This window comes from Malaclemys terrapin, chromosome 3, assembly GCF_027887155.1.
Source record: "Malaclemys terrapin pileata isolate rMalTer1 chromosome 3, rMalTer1.hap1, whole genome shotgun sequence".
Classification (NCBI taxonomy): Eukaryota; Metazoa; Chordata; order Testudines; family Emydidae; genus Malaclemys; species Malaclemys terrapin.
Window position 1 is genome coordinate 64,207,249 of NC_071507.1, and position 15,690 is coordinate 64,222,938.

General features: G+C 40.4%; 1 protein-coding gene across 9 annotated transcripts in view; it reads right to left on the bottom strand.

Annotated features, from left to right (window-relative positions):
- LTBP1 (latent transforming growth factor beta binding protein 1) overlaps positions 1-15,690 on the bottom strand; it is a 332,013-nt gene that overhangs the window by 182,705 nt on the left and 133,618 nt on the right. For all 9 annotated transcript variants that reach the window (XM_054022526.1, XM_054022522.1, XM_054022524.1 and 6 more), the window contains one exon: positions 1,098-1,322. In XM_054022526.1, coding sequence (XP_053878501.1) covers positions 1,098-1,322 — 225 coding nt within the window. The remainder of the gene's footprint in view (positions 1-1,097; positions 1,323-15,690) is intronic.

Consider the following 15,690-nt stretch of genomic DNA (forward strand, 5'->3'; position numbering starts at 1 on the left):
AGATGGGTTTGTTTTCAGCAAAGTGATTCAGAAAGTAACTGTGAACATCTAATCCCAACAGAAAATGATTTTTAAAATTTATTAATTCAGTTGCAACAACATGGAAAAGTTTGCTGTACGTTCCCAACTACAGTCAAAATCAGGTTGGTTATTCAAACAAAAAAATTAGTGTTAAATTACTGAACTGTAAAATTTAATTGTGGGACTCTCCACAAAACCAGAAAACAAACATGGATGAAACAGATTGATAAATAATCCTCTGAGTTCATTTTTTATCAAACAAGGTCAAGCATCATCAACACATCAGTTGCAGCTAGCAGGCTGAAAGTGACTCTGATCTCTTAGTTTGGGCAAGATTACTGGTTTTCTTCTCAGATTAATCTTGTTTTTAAATAAATACTTTTCAGTGTTTAGATAGCAGTAGCACCTTATCTGTGATTTCATCAACCTTACTGGAAATATTGTTGTATTTCACTGAAATTCTCTCAAACTCCTGAAGTGATATTTATGATCCGTATCCTGGCCTCTGTAAGTTAAAAGGATCACAAACAAAAAACAACCTATGCATACAACAATTCACTGAGAGTGAGAGGTAAATTGTAAGGGTAAACATGGATTCTGTTTTCATTTGAGCATCAAGTTAATTATGGTGGAAGGCAACCACTCTCTGTCTAATACTAGTGGGAACTTAATAACTTGCCACTTTAACAGTCACAGGTAAATTACAGACTGCATTCTGGAACAGTGTCTTCTGTCCTTTCCCCCATGTGAAATCTGGCTACGCATCTGACAGGAGAGAACTTTGTTATATCAAAGAATGTGGCACCCTTTTTAATTCTGTGATCTGGACTAAATTCTACCATGAATTAAAGTAAAATTACCTTATCAAACTCATTTCAATAACACTGTGTTTCTTATTATTCCAACCATCTAAGGAAAATAACTTCCAATCATTCAGGTAGGCTCTGGAGTCAAGCTGTGGTATCTAGATTCAAACTGTGTAGACAGATGTCGTTATCATTACTGGTCTGACAGCCACAATTCGAAAGTAAAACTAGCTCCAAAGGGAAAAGCATCCACGAGAGAAAAAAAGTTACCTTTTACTCCTTGCTGTCCGGGCATAGTCAGTGGTAAAGTATGCGTAGAGTGGATGACATGTGATCCAATGGTCTTGCTTGCCTGCTGTGGTTGATGATAAAGTTTTGGAGTATTGGCATTCTTTGCTGGGATTTGACAGAGTTTACCAGTATAATTAGGGGGGCACTGGCATTTATCTCTAGAACTGCACTGGCCACCATTCATGCACGGAAGGTGACAGATAACTGAAAGGCAAAAAAAAGAAAAAAAATACAGAGATGTTATTTTCTCTTCAGCTGTGATTATTTTTAGCATTATCTAATGATACATAATGGTGCTACTGATAGCAGTAGAGAAGGGAGAGATCTGGGCCTTCCTTTTTCTGACATTTGTGGAATTGCTGTCCATTTGAGGCAGGTTTTTACTTGCTTAGTGGCAGGGCCAACCACTCTGCTTATTACCTCTATGTGGTTCATGTGTTTGGCTCTCTTCACATCAAGCACAGTGTGTGTATTTCTTTCTTAGGAACCTAATTGATTATATTTCACCATATGACAAAAAGAATGCTATGTTTAGAAGCATCCCTTGTGTAAACCCCTGTGTGTGGGTACCACTTCCTGGAAAATATAGCTCTTTCTGAAAACCCTGAGGCCTGTGCCCCCTCTGGAGAGAAGGATAAAACACTGCCAGATCAGACAATGCTGGGGGTGAATATCCCATTTCCCTCATGTGCTCTGGTTGTTCTTTGAAAATTTGTCTCCTATTCAGGGTAGCTTTATAGATATATATTTTTTCTGACAGGAGCCAATATTTATAACCATCCATTAGGATAATTAAAATGCCAACTAGTTTTATTCCAATAATATAAGAAACCTAAGTTCCAAGTTATAAAAATATTTTAACACCTACATAAACACCTACCTATGGCTGATTATTTCTGTGCCAACTTGTACTTTCCTGTCTATATAATTTATCAGATCAAACATAGAAAATATTAATATTAAGTGCAAGATTAAATCCCCAAGCCATAAAAGTGAATATTTAACAATAAGTGGTCTTTTATATCTGAGGTTCATTCCATTCTAAAAATATAGCATAGTGTTTTAGAATCTACTATAGTTTAGTTGTATTGTAAAAACTTTCAGAAACTAAATCAAGCAGAAAATACAAAACAATGTTGCTCAGGATAAGCTAAAGCCATTTGTGTTATTCTTTTTACATAACTATAAGATTCTTGGAGAGATAATATAGCATTCACTTGGAAGCCATAATTTTTCTTTTTACGTCTTGATATTGTGTTAGATTTAAACTGTTTGATTGTATTGAATTACAAGGTAATTTGAAAGCCACAGAGAGTGGCAGGTTGTATGTGTACATTGTCCGTACTAACCCAAGTGGTGTAATCTTTTGACAACCACTGCATATTGCTATCTTAGAGCTACTATAAAAGGTCAGCATTGGAAAAAGAATGTGCATGTTGTGTGTTGTAACAAGATAAACTAGGAGATTTAGAAGTCACAAGAGTTCCAACTGAGCTGCGTAATTCATTTGGAGTATAAAAAGCATTGGAAAAATAAGCAATTGGATTGGCTCTTGTCAGAAGTATAACCACATTATATTGACAGGATTTGGAACTTGTTTGCCCAAATCACTGGATAGATTTTACTATATCGACATACAAATGTAAATAATCTAAAATGTTTTTCCATTCTATTATACAAATATATATTTAATAATTGTTGTCTGCTTATCATTTTCATTTTATAGGAACTGATTATAAAAGGACTACAAACTGTAGCACTATAAATGAGCATAAAAAAATCTAGCAGCTTTCAGAATACTGATTGCTTTAACCCATTCCTTATGGTGTGTACCAGCAAACTGTTGTTGTGGCTTAGCTGGAAAAAACAGCTGTCTTTACAGAAAAGTAATCATTTCAGAGAAAGGAGAAATGTTTCTGATTTGAGCAGTGACTGAAACACATAAAATTGCTTTTCCTCTTAAAGGTTTTTGGCATTTCTTAAAAAAATCAGCTTCTCTGTGAGCAGCCAAAAATTAACACTTCTAGTTATGCAAGAGCATTACATCAGGGGGACCCCAGGTTTCTATATGCAGGATTGGGGCCTAAAACAGAATCATGTTTGAGTTCTTGCACAAGTAATAACTGTTCTGAAAATATTTTGCAACAATGAGGCAGTGTGTGCAATGTTAATGTGATATTGGTTTTAGATCACAAGGGAGTACAGTGAAAAATTCCAAATACAATTCTCTGTAAGGCTGCATCAGCAGAGAGGCAGTCTAGGAAACTAGAAAGTGGGAACTGGTTTCTCACTGAGGTGCTCCTAACCCATAAGAAACCTGTCATTCTTGTCAGTTCTGTCTCTTTAGGTACTGAAATAATGGGGCAAATTCAGTTAAACCAGAATAAATCTATAGTAACTCCTCTGAAGTCAACTGACCTATTCTAGTTTGAGACTAGTCTAACAGAGAGTAGATTCTGGACTCACATCTTAAATTGTTGGTTAATTAATTGCTTTTTGTGAATAGGCTGCCCAGTTCTGCTGCTGTAATTTCTGCAGAGTTGGAATGACAGGGTTATCATGCGGATAAAATAGACTCAAAAGAACAAGAGGTACTTGGGGGCAGCAGAAAGTAAACAGCTACTCTGGCCTCTTTTTCAACCATCTGGGAAATACAGGTTAATAAAGAGCAAAGTGCCCTGGGGAAGAGACCTCTGCAAATATAAATTCATTTTGAAGCCAGTATTTCTTTGAACAGCTCACGTTCTGGTCAAACACTTTTTTGTTTTATTTTGCCATTAAGCTTAAGGAACTTAAACAAAACATATAGTTTTTTGCATAAACACTGATGAGCAGCATCCAGACAAGGGACCTCTTGAAAATATAACCTGTTTATCCCTGGGCTCATTGTTATAATTGTATTTGAAGGAAAGGAAAACCTTCACTGTAATGATGGAATCACCTAGCTATTTATAGTCTAGTAATAACAATGTGGAGGAATAGGAGTATAAAATAGCATAGAAGAAATTTCAGTCTGCTGACAGATAACCCACAAGCAAGGGGGAAAAGAAGAGAGAAAGAGAGACTAATTTGCAAAATAAACTACCTGTTTCAAAATATACACTTACCAAGTTAGGTGCCAAAACTGTCCAACATCTATTAATGATCCATCACTATGGGATGGAGCAAATCAAGATTTGTGCTTGATTCATAAATGAATCTATCATTTTAAAAGGTACCAGGTTTAATTTAAAACTGGATTGGGGAATGGGCAAAAATTAAAAATACTCTCCTGATCCTCCAGTGGTTAATTGGTAATTGGCTTTAATTTCTGTGAGTGCTACTAAGTGCTCTGGCTGGGCAATCACAGTTCAAAATCAGCCAGTCATAGAAGATTTGGTGAGACCCCTCCATCTTGTGTCTTGGTGAGTCAGGACAAGTGGTAGAAAGAGAAACCTGGCCTGGGAGATCTTTAGTATTTGCAGGACAAATCCTGGCAAAGCAGAGGGGCTGGAATCGAGAGCACGGAAGGTATGAAACAATTGAGACCTAGTTTGTCACTGCAATTACATCATGTAATTTGTTTTCATGACTCTAAACTCCTCTAAAGAGTTCCAAGTAAACTTAATACTGTAGTCAAGTTTGAAATTTTTAATCCAATCAAAATAATGTGCAACAAACCAAATTCTTGGGACCCAATTCCTCCTAATCCTCAGAAAATAGCCCATACTTATCTAATTAAGCGCTAAACATGGATGGAAACTCCTTGCCTGTAACAAAGAATCAGCTGAAGATGGCTGTCAAAGTTTCCCATCCCCTTGTGTCCTTTTCCAAATACACATATAAGGTAATTCCCTGCACTTCCCCATTAATCTTTGCCTTTTCTTTTTACAAGTTAACAACCACTCAAATTTAGTCACCTATAAAAGTACTTAATCCCAGATACTGTGCATAAAATGCACAGGGCAGGCTCTCTCAAGAAAACTGCAATACTTTTAATTAAAAATTGTATTTCCATTGCATGTATCAGAAACTAGCAGATTTTTTTCTGAGAGTTTCTAATTGTCCAGCACTAATACATATGCAGAGATGGAGGCTTGTCATTCTTTCTCCTGTTAGGAAAATTTGCTAAGCACTTAAAAAACACAGGGAGTAGTACAGAAATACAATGAATGCAATTTCTCATAGACTGGAAAAGACAATTGTTTTAACAGAAGTGACAAATCAGTGCGCACTAAGTTCCTCTAACTCAAATTCTTTACATACCATACATTTGTAGACAAAAGACCAAAGTCAGAGGTGATGTGTATGGTGGTCCAATGTTCCTTTATATTCAAGACCTATTCTCATTTTCTGATTACAAGAGAGTCTAACTAGGTGTAACTTATACCTTCTGGCTCCTTGGTGTTTAAATTAAAGTAGGTGGTGGTATACTTCAAATTGCATATTCATGTACTCCCCTGTTTATTGTTTTTCTTGCTACATTCCTCTCTTCTGACCCCTCAAAAGGCTGAATTACACCTTATTAGATGCCTTTATACTTAGAGCATGGCTACACTTGCAGATGTAGAGCGCTTTGAGTTAAACCAGCCTTCGTAGAGCGCAGTAGGGAAAGTGCTGCAGTCTGTCCCCACTGACAGCTGCAAGCGCACTGGCGTGGCCACATTTGCAGCACTTGCAGTAGCATTGGGAGCGGTACATTATGGGCAGCTATACCAGCATGCAAGTGACTGCAACGTGTTTTTCAAATGGGGGGGTGGGGTGGAATGTTACAAGAAGTGTGTTGTGTGTATGGGGGGGGAGAGAGAGTGGGTTTTTGGGGGGCTGAGAACATGTCAGCATGCTGTCTTGTAAGTTCAGACAGCAGCAGACCTCCCCCTCCTCCCTGCTCTCTCTCTCTCTCACACACAGCATTCCACACTAATGGTTGCTTTGTCTCGGAGCAGATAAGCAACCAGCTGTCAGAAACGGAGCTTTCAAAGGGCATATCCTCATTCCTACAGTGATTCAAAACAATGACAAGAGTGGACACTTGACTTAAGGGGCTTATGGGAGTTTTCTGGAGGCTGATCAGAGCGCAGTAATGCAACACCTCGTTCACACTGATGCCAGGGACTTGTAGCCAAGGCGCAGCAAATGTTATTCCTCTCGCTGAGGTGGAGTACCAGGAGTGCTCTAGCTGCGGAGTCAGAGCGCTCTACGTGCCTTGCCAGTGTGGACGAGGAGTGAGCTAGTGCGCCCGGGGCTGCTTTAATGCGCACTACCTCGCAAGTGTAGCCAAGCCCTTAGACTCATGCTCAAATTCACAAATGATGGGTAAAGAGGTGGAGGTTGTTACAGGTTGGTGAGTAGGAATGAATCTAGGTATGTCTAATAGAGTCTACGTATGTCTCGTGTTACAAACATTGATCATGGAGATGGAGAGGGGAGAACAGAAGAAATAGTAAATTGCACCAATTTAATGGTACATTAATCTCTAGACTCACCAATGTATTTATCCCCAAATCCATACAAATGGTATATCTACGCAGCAATCAGAGGTGTGATTGCAGCACGTGTAGATATACCCAATTTAGCTTTGATCTAGCTAGATCAAACAACAATAGCAGTGAAATCGTGGCAGCAGGAACTTCAGCATAGTCTGTACAAGCTTGCCTGGAATCCTAGGCATGTATTCAGGAGAAGCTAGCCTGTGCTGAAGTCTGTGCTGCTGTAGCTTCTCTGCTATTGTTACTTGAGCTAGTTCGGGTACGTTTACACGTGCTGCAGCTGCGCTTCTGATTACTGTGAAAACATACCCACCGACAAAACTCTTTTTCTCTGAGACGTTTTAATGCAGTACCTAGATGATTATTTTTTAAAGGTGAATATATAACAAAAATATTATTCTTGGAAGTAAACATTTTTTCCAAATGTAAGCCCAATGGCCAGAAGCACCAGAGGGGGAAAAAGCTCTGTATCCCATCTATTGGTGAAAAGGCAAAAGTGCTGCAATAGGGAGCTTTGTTTGCATAGGCTATCTACCTACAATTCCGACTACTGCTACTCGCTGATCCAAACAGTGAGTAGGGTTTGGTGAATGGGGGAAGTGGTGCAGCCATTGGACTATTTCTTGTGGGACACATTCTCACTGGCAGTGGGAAGGGAATTAGATGGACTACTGCCAAAGTTACTGGAAAGGAGCATTTTACTCTTTATTCACATATATATTCGGTTTCTGTGTTTTCTCAAGTTAATGACTATGTTCCCTTTCCACTAATAAAGATTTCCTTATTTGTCTAGTCTCAGAGTGCTTGCGAGTGGGGAAGTTCTGTCTGTACCCCAAAAGGGTGCATTTAGTTTTCCCTGGTTTCTAGGTTGGCAGCTCAAACCAGTTACATTATTGGTGAAGAGGGACCCTACATTTACTGAACCCAGCCCTTTTTGCTTCCATTAACCACCTGACAGAAGGATTACACAAATTATAACAAGAAGCTGTTCAAAAGAGAATATAAACATTGAACACCATGATTTGCTATTAGAGATATCCTTAAAACTAGGAGTGTGTTGATGAAGGTACTTTAGATGTTTCCAGTAGGGACAAAGACAAAGTCTACCACAACATTTTCTTGGGCCGCAGACTAAACTCAGACAAGGAATCTACTTTAAATCTGCTGATATGGTAAGCACAAGAGGATAGATATTGGGCCAGATTCTTAGCTAGTGTAAATCAGCATATCTTCACTGGAGCTTTGCTGATTTATATCAGCTGATGATCCGTTTCATCATATTTAAGCAATGTTTAGTACCAGTGGGATGTTTGACAAAGTAATAATCCCAGTCCCAAATGGGTAAACATTGATGTCATAGTACTGTGTTTTATCCAGATAAGGGAAACAAATTATTGCCAAATACAACAAGCTTTGTGGTGCCAGTCCTGTCATGATTATGCATGTTTTAAGAGAGAAAACAGAAGAACAAAGCAAGAGAATTAACCACAAAGAGCAGTGCTGAAATAAGTTTATAATTTTTTAAAAAATATCAAGACCTTGTTTGGGCATTTGAAAGTTGTTATTTTAAATAGATAAAATAATTATTTTCTAAATTTTGCACTGGAAATAGGAAAAAAGAAAGATGATTACATCAATCAGGAGTGGTATCACTTATTAGTTCCCCCCCAACACACACACAAACCCCTCTAAAGGTGAAGATAAAGCTTCAGACATTCTACTTCAAGACTGTTAGTGTTAAAAAAGCAACACAATGTTAGATATGCATGATATGCAGCGCAAAGGCTAAATTTCCCAAACAAGATACTGACTCATATTTAAACAACCATCATAACCTTAACTCTGCCTTATTACAATTGCAACCATGTGTATTTTCAGAAAGTATTGCACTATTTTCATTTCTATAGCTGGGCTCAAGGACTCTGTTGGGGAGAATTTAGGATTTTTTAAGAGGAGAATTTACCTCTTTCCTTTTCCCAGCACCTCCAAAGACCTGAAACTTCAACGCTGAGGGAAGAGGGAAATATGCCACAGATGCAGAACTCCCCCTTATACAAGCGTGTTTCTGTTAATGACTGAGAGGTGAACATGGAACCCAAAGAGTGGAACCTGTTATTTTGCCCCAAAGAACACCTTGAATTTTACAATTTGACAGGGATTTTGGGCTTCAGTGAAAGGATTGTTTTAGGGAGATGGTAAACTGCCATAGAAATTGCTTCTCTCCTCATGTCATATTGTGGTGGTTGAGGCCAGCTGAGGCACATGAACTAATAGCTCCCAGATTTAAATGTGAGGAGGGTAGGAACAGCAAGTTACCAAAGAAGGCTTTGGCATTCTAACCCATGGATGCTACAGCAGAGTCTCAGTTTGCTGACTTTCCGAACACACTTTAAGAATTATTTTCCCAGGCTCTCTCTAACAGGTGTGCTGAATGGTGTTGGGTGGATTGAGGGGAAAGTTTTGGGCCACTAAATTGGAAAAGATAATTAATGTAGTCAGAAAGTCAACTAGAAATTTTGTATGTATTTTTAAATTAATTTGAACATGTACCTCAAGCTTTGAGAGCTACATTTTAAAAATCTAAATCAATGACATTTGGTTGAATTTTCATAGATTCATAGAGTTTAAGGCCAGAAGAAACCATTAAGTCATCTAATCTGACCTTCTGTATATCACAGGCCATTAAATTTCATCCAGATACCCCTATAGCGAGCGCAATAACTTGTGTTTGACTAAAGTATATCATATGAAAATAATGAGACGTGATCGGTGTCTTAATCATAGGCTGATAGGGTTTGGGCCGTATGAAAAACAAAATAAACTAGTACACATTGGCTCAGGTCCTTTTAGCCTTAATTCATGTAAGAAGTTTAACTAAATTTATTGGGACTATTCAGGTGAGTAGGGCATATAGGGTTTGGCTCAGAGACAGAATTTTCCAAGAGAGGGCCCCAAACTTGCAATCTGATCCATAAGGAAGAATTGTATTGCCTTCGTCAAGTCCCACTGGAAGTCAATGGGATTCTGCTAGAGTGCAGGCCACCCAGAAGGATCAGACTGCAGGATTGGAACCTACTTCTCATGATCTTTTATATCAGGTATAAGAAGAGTCACTAGTGCACATACAAGAGAAAAAGTGAAGTTACCAGAAATTCAATCCTGATTTTTTCCAAGTACCAGTTCCTTGTCCCCGCCGGCATGATTCCACTCCCATCAGGATGACCTTGAATACACCATGTATGTGAGGTGCATAGATGGAAGATGCCGTTTTGTTTCTGTATAAGTGCCAAAGATATACAGAGCCACTGGGCCCAGATAGAGAAGTGCTTCTACTTGACAAAGTAAGAGTTTCATGTAGAGCCCTTTCTACTATTAGTAAGGACAGCTTGCACATTGTGGGAGCAGGAACATTCTCAATCTAACGCCCATCCAAATACCAAGCGGTGTGATAAAAAGTTTCTGGGTTGGGATATCTGATCTTGCCATTCTCTTGAGTCAAAAGATCTGGAAGGAAAGGAATGCTGATTGGCAGTTGAGCTGACATGTGCATGGGGAACTGGAAACCAGAACTGCCTTGGCCATCTAGGCGTGATGAGAATGACTCATACTCTGTCGTGTCAAATCTTCCACAGTATTTAAGCAAGAAGTGGGATAAGAGGAAAGGCATAGTTTAGGCGGTCTGTCCAAGGAAGTAGGAGAGCATCACCTGGAAAACTGGTCCTGAACTCCCCTGGAGCAGTATATGTTGCATGTCCTGTTTGTCTGAGTGATGAAAAGATACCAGGTGGGGGTTCACCACTGAACTGTGTAATTCCCACTCATGGTTGGTGACAATGTACCTGCTGAGGCTGTCTGCCAGTAAATTATGGATTCCTCGGAGGTACACTGATGATAGGGTGATCTGGTTCTTGATACAACAGTTCCACAGATTGACCGCTTCCTCATACATCGGATTGGAACTCGCCCCTCCCTGTTTATGTAGAATATGATTGCCATATTGTCTGACATTATGAGAATGTAGTGAGATTGGATTAATGGTAAGAATGCTCTGCATGCTTCTCAGACTGATCTGAGTTCCAGGTTTATGTGCATCATGGTTTCCCAGGGTGTTGAAGAGCCCAGTGCTGTGTGACCATCCATGTGAGCCTCCTACCCTAACAAAGAGGCATCTGTGATTATTGTCCTGTTGGAAGGAGGACACAGGAGAGGAATGCCCACACACACTTATGCTGGATCCTCACACAAGATCAGAGAGGTCCTTATGTTGATGGAGACTGTCACTACAATGTTCAGGCTGTGTTTGCTCAGTACATATACTGTTTGAAAGCAAGCCAGTAGGCAGCAGAGGTGGTGTCTGACAAACAGCTTTAGGTAAGTACATGACACCACATGACTCAAGAGTGCAAGGCCCACCTAGTCCTATGTGTATCTACCAGTCTGCCCATGGCCTGGAATCTGTCCATAGGGAGATTTGCCTTGACTGAGTCTAAGGTCACGCCTTGACTGAGTCTAAGATTTGCCTTGACTGAGTCTTTGCCTTGATTGAATCTAAGGTCACGCCTGTGAATCTATTGTCTGGGTCAGAGTCAGGGTGGACTTCTCTATTTTCACATCTCCTAGGGCTGTTAGGAGATGGGGCAGTGATGCTATGATTTCTTGATGTGCCTTGCCTGTGAGAAGCCAGTCATCCAGACACAGGAAGATAGTGGAATCATGTGCTGCTACTAGAGACAACACTTCCATGATGACTCTGGGTGCATTTACAAGGCTGAATGGGAATACCCTGTATTGACAGAAGTTGTGGCCCACCACTAATCTGAGAAGAGTGAACAGTGATGTGAAACATCTTTCATATCAAGAGTTATCAACCATATATCTTTTTCTAGGGTTGGTACAATTGATGCCAACGTGAATTTTATGTGGAATTTTATCTTGCAAATAAAAATACTGAGTCGTTGCACGTCAAGGATAGGACTGAACCCTCCTATCTTTTGGGGGACTAGAAAATATTTGGAGTAAAACCCTCCTCCTTGTTATTGAGGGGTAACTGCTCTAATGGTCCCTATTGTAGGAGGGGTTCTACCTCCTGAAAGAAGATCTCCTCATGAGAGTGATCCCTGAAGAGCGACTGAGAGAACATGATGGTGTATCTAGAGTTGATAATATCTAACAGTCATTTGTCCATTGTTATTGTCCTCCAATTGTGGGAAAATCATGCTAGACATCAACCAAAGCAGATCTGGGAGTCAAGTGGAGATGTCACCAGAAATGGTTTGAAGCTCTTGAGCGTCCCATCAAAAGTACCTTTTGGTTGGAGGGTGAAGTTGCGTAGCTGCAGTAGAGGTGGGTGGGGCATTGTATCTGAACTTTTGTACCTGCTGCCTTTTGCGAGGTGGCTTCTAAGAGCATTGGTGGTAGAAGGGCAGATGTAAAGGCCTTGGCTTGTAAGACTTTTTATGGTACTTCCTCTTTGGGGCTGTCATGTATATGCCCATGAAGGGGAGGTTTACCCTGGAGTCCTTCAACAAATGTAAAGACTCATGTGTCTTCTCGAGAAAAAGACTGATTGTATCAAAGGGCAAGTCCTGCATGGTATTCTGTACCTCTCTGGGGAGCCCCGGAAGATGTAGCCAAGATTCTCGGTGTATCACTATAGCTGTCGCCATAGATCTTGAAGCAGTGTCAGATCAAACGGAACAGAGACAGGGGGCCATCCAGGAGTCAGTTGTGGATTCTTAATCTAGACCACTTGGCTCCAGCACAAATTAGAGCTTCAAAGAACAGCTCTAACTTATGCACTCAAGGTCTTTACATCAGTGGAGGACAGAAGGTAGTTCCCTCCCTCCCACTTGCTCACTCCCTCCCCTTAGCCTGAGGGTGAGATAGGGCTGGTGGGGGAGGTGGCTTTGCCAGCAGAGAGATCCCCTAAACATGGAGAATTCTCAGTTGTCCATCTCCAGCCACTTGCCCATAGAGTCAAATTTGGAAAGGGCAAATTCATTTTCTGCAGACACAGTTTGCACCTGCAAAAACTGATCCTGCCTTTTTTTTTTTTTTGTGATTAATGTGAACAAAACTCTCAACAATTGGAGGGCTAAGTACATGATTTGTGCCCACAAATATGGAGGATATAACAGGCCTCCTCAAAAATGTGGCATACACTGTACGCCATAAAATGTAGTCCATCAAATTTTTAATAATCCAGGTTCCTGGGATATCAGTAGAGAATCCTTAATTTTAACTAGCCAGAGGTTGCCATTATTGAGCCTCAGGAAATCAATGAAAATAGCCCCTTTTGAAGCAGTACAAAAACTATCTTGCAGGTTGTCTGACTATGAACTATGCAAGTTCTTAAGAAAATTTGCAGGTTTTAAATGATTAGCATACAATACATCACATGCTTTCAATTTTTAGGGCTGGCTATCAGTAACACCACCAATGGAAGATTCAGTTCATTCATGGTATGAAAGGGAGATGTTTATATGAAACCCATGTGGCCTATTTAAAATTTGCCCTCCACTCCCCAACTTGGATTATGAAAAAAATAGAAACTATTCTCTTGCAGCGATCGACTTTAATAAGGGTTGTTGAAAACGGGCTATTTATTAAAAGGGTGATGACTTCTTTTCTTTACTTTAACATTTAAAGTGAATTTAGTGCTGATAAAAGGTTCCAAACTAAAACACAATATTAATTCTCAGAGCAGGAGCTCATACAACAGAGGCAGTGACAGTACAAGACTTCTGTATTGAAATTAAATGAATCTTAACCCCTTTTCTGGAGGGGATACCTCTCATTCATACCAATTTAATCACTGGTCTCTCTGATGAGACTACCAATAAAGGTACCAATTAACGTCAATTGTGAGGTGGCCACCTGTACTCTTGGAACCAGGCCAAAACAGCCTACATATTTCATATAGGACATTGAACATAAGGTTACACTACTAATGTGGAGCTGGAATCAAATTGGTAACCTAGAGGGGAAACAGCTCTGTCTCTCTATACCAATCTCTATGGCTATCCAGTTTTCTTTAGAGTGATGATTTTGTTTCCTCTACATGCATTACTCTGCAGGGGGGAAAAACCCTCTTCACCAGTAGTGGTAAAACCCAAGACTACAATAAGACTATTTTTACTTTAAAAATAAAAATAATATATTATTTTTAAATTTGTCATTTGCTGTAAATATACTCACATGTGGTAGTAATATTCACATAATAAATTGTGAAAACATTCATCATACAACTCTGACCACATCACGTTCAGTTTGCCTACTAATCCAGCTTTTCTAAGTATACTTGTAACATTCCAAACATCTGAGCAGCTTCAAACAACCACAGTTCGAAGTGCAAAGAGGGGAGGGGAGACAAAATGTGCTTTGGGATTCTCTGCTTAGTTACATTGGTTTTAAACCATTGCAACTCCATTGACTCCAGTGGAGTTAATCCTGACCTACATTAGTGTAATATGAGAGGAGAGTGGGTCTGAAATTTCTTCACTAATACAAAGTTGGGAATCTCCCTAAAACACCTCCACTATTGAAGGATATAAGGCCTGTGCTTTTGCCCCGCTAAACTGCAGGATATCAGACCTAAATAACATCAGCATGTACAGAAAATCTCCGCTAGTCATTTTTAGTGATTTCTTAAATGTATCTGTCACAGTTCAGGGTAACTGCACCTGTATTCCCCTCTCGTCCACAAGGGCACCCACTCTGGGTTCCAAGCTCCTCACCCACCACCTCTTTTGGGTGGAGACCCACATCTCTCCCTCCTAACCAAGAAATCTTCCAGGCTGCACAGTTCCCTAGGCACACTGTGATATCTCCAGAAAGCCAGACTGCCTAAAAGGCAAGCAGCTGCACTTTGCTTTCTCTCCAGGGCAGGGCTGCCCGGGGGGGTGGGTGGGGAGGGAGAAGTGGGGTAATTTGCTCCAGGCTCTGGGCCCCACGAGCCCTGGCCCAGCGGCGGTCCGGGTCTTCGGCGGCATTTCAGCAGCGGGGGGCCCTTCAGTGCTGCTGAAGACACGGAGCGACTGAAGGGCCCCCCGCCGCCGAAATGCCGCCGAAGACCTGGACCGCCACCAGGTGAGTACAAGCACCACAGCTCCCCTGCTTTGCCCCAGACCCCCTGAATCCTCTGGGCGGCCCTGCTCCAGGGCTATGAATGGCATAGTTGCCAGCAGTTACAAGTTGCCATACAACTCTTTCTAAGCAAGCACAAAAGCTTACCAGAGGTTACTCTGACTCCAGCCTTGGGCTCAGGTAGGTGTCAGTCTTTTCAACCCTTCCACGAGGCTTGGTCCCCTATTCCTTCGGACAGAAGTTCCCATCCATTTGACGGGTCAGAAAGAAGGCCCTGAGTCAGTTTAAACTCAGGATATTTATCCAATAGTCCTTTCTTTCTCTGTTGATCTCTGGAGCATTCAGTTTGAACTAGTATATGCAAGCCTCCCCAGCAAGGGACATCTCTCTGGGGGGTTGCAACCTGGCTGATTCCCCTTAATTACCACCCACTAGCTTTAATTCCTGGAGGAGCTGTGATAACCCTCCTCCATGGAGTAGAACATAATCATACATAAACAATTCATTTAAACAATGGACCCCAAAGATACTTAAACTTAATTCAATAAGGTCTCCCAAGGATATGCAGGAAATTGCCATATCTGTCACCACATCAGTAATCATTTCCTCTCCCTGCAAAACACATGCAGTTGGACTCATAGTTCTTAGGAAGCCTGGGTGCGGAAGGATATGAAAGAGTACCAATTTTTTGCAAAATAAGTGTCAAACAGAATACATGTGTGTTGTGGTATAAAGGTTTTATAGGTATTACTTTGGGATGTCCTGCAAAACTTATTAATTGCTTTGCCAATTTCAAGAATTATTGTCATCCCAAGCCCATGCCATTCAAACCTTGGTACCACAACACACCATTATGTGTTCTCTACATGTATCATAATAGCACAGGTTTATTACCAAGTCTTAGGTTCTAAACATTTCCCTACAGCAAAAAGTAAAGAAATTTATATTGGGATGATAGACTTTTGAAGAGTAAAAATTATGTCAAATAATCCCAAGAAATACATTAATTTTGATCTTAC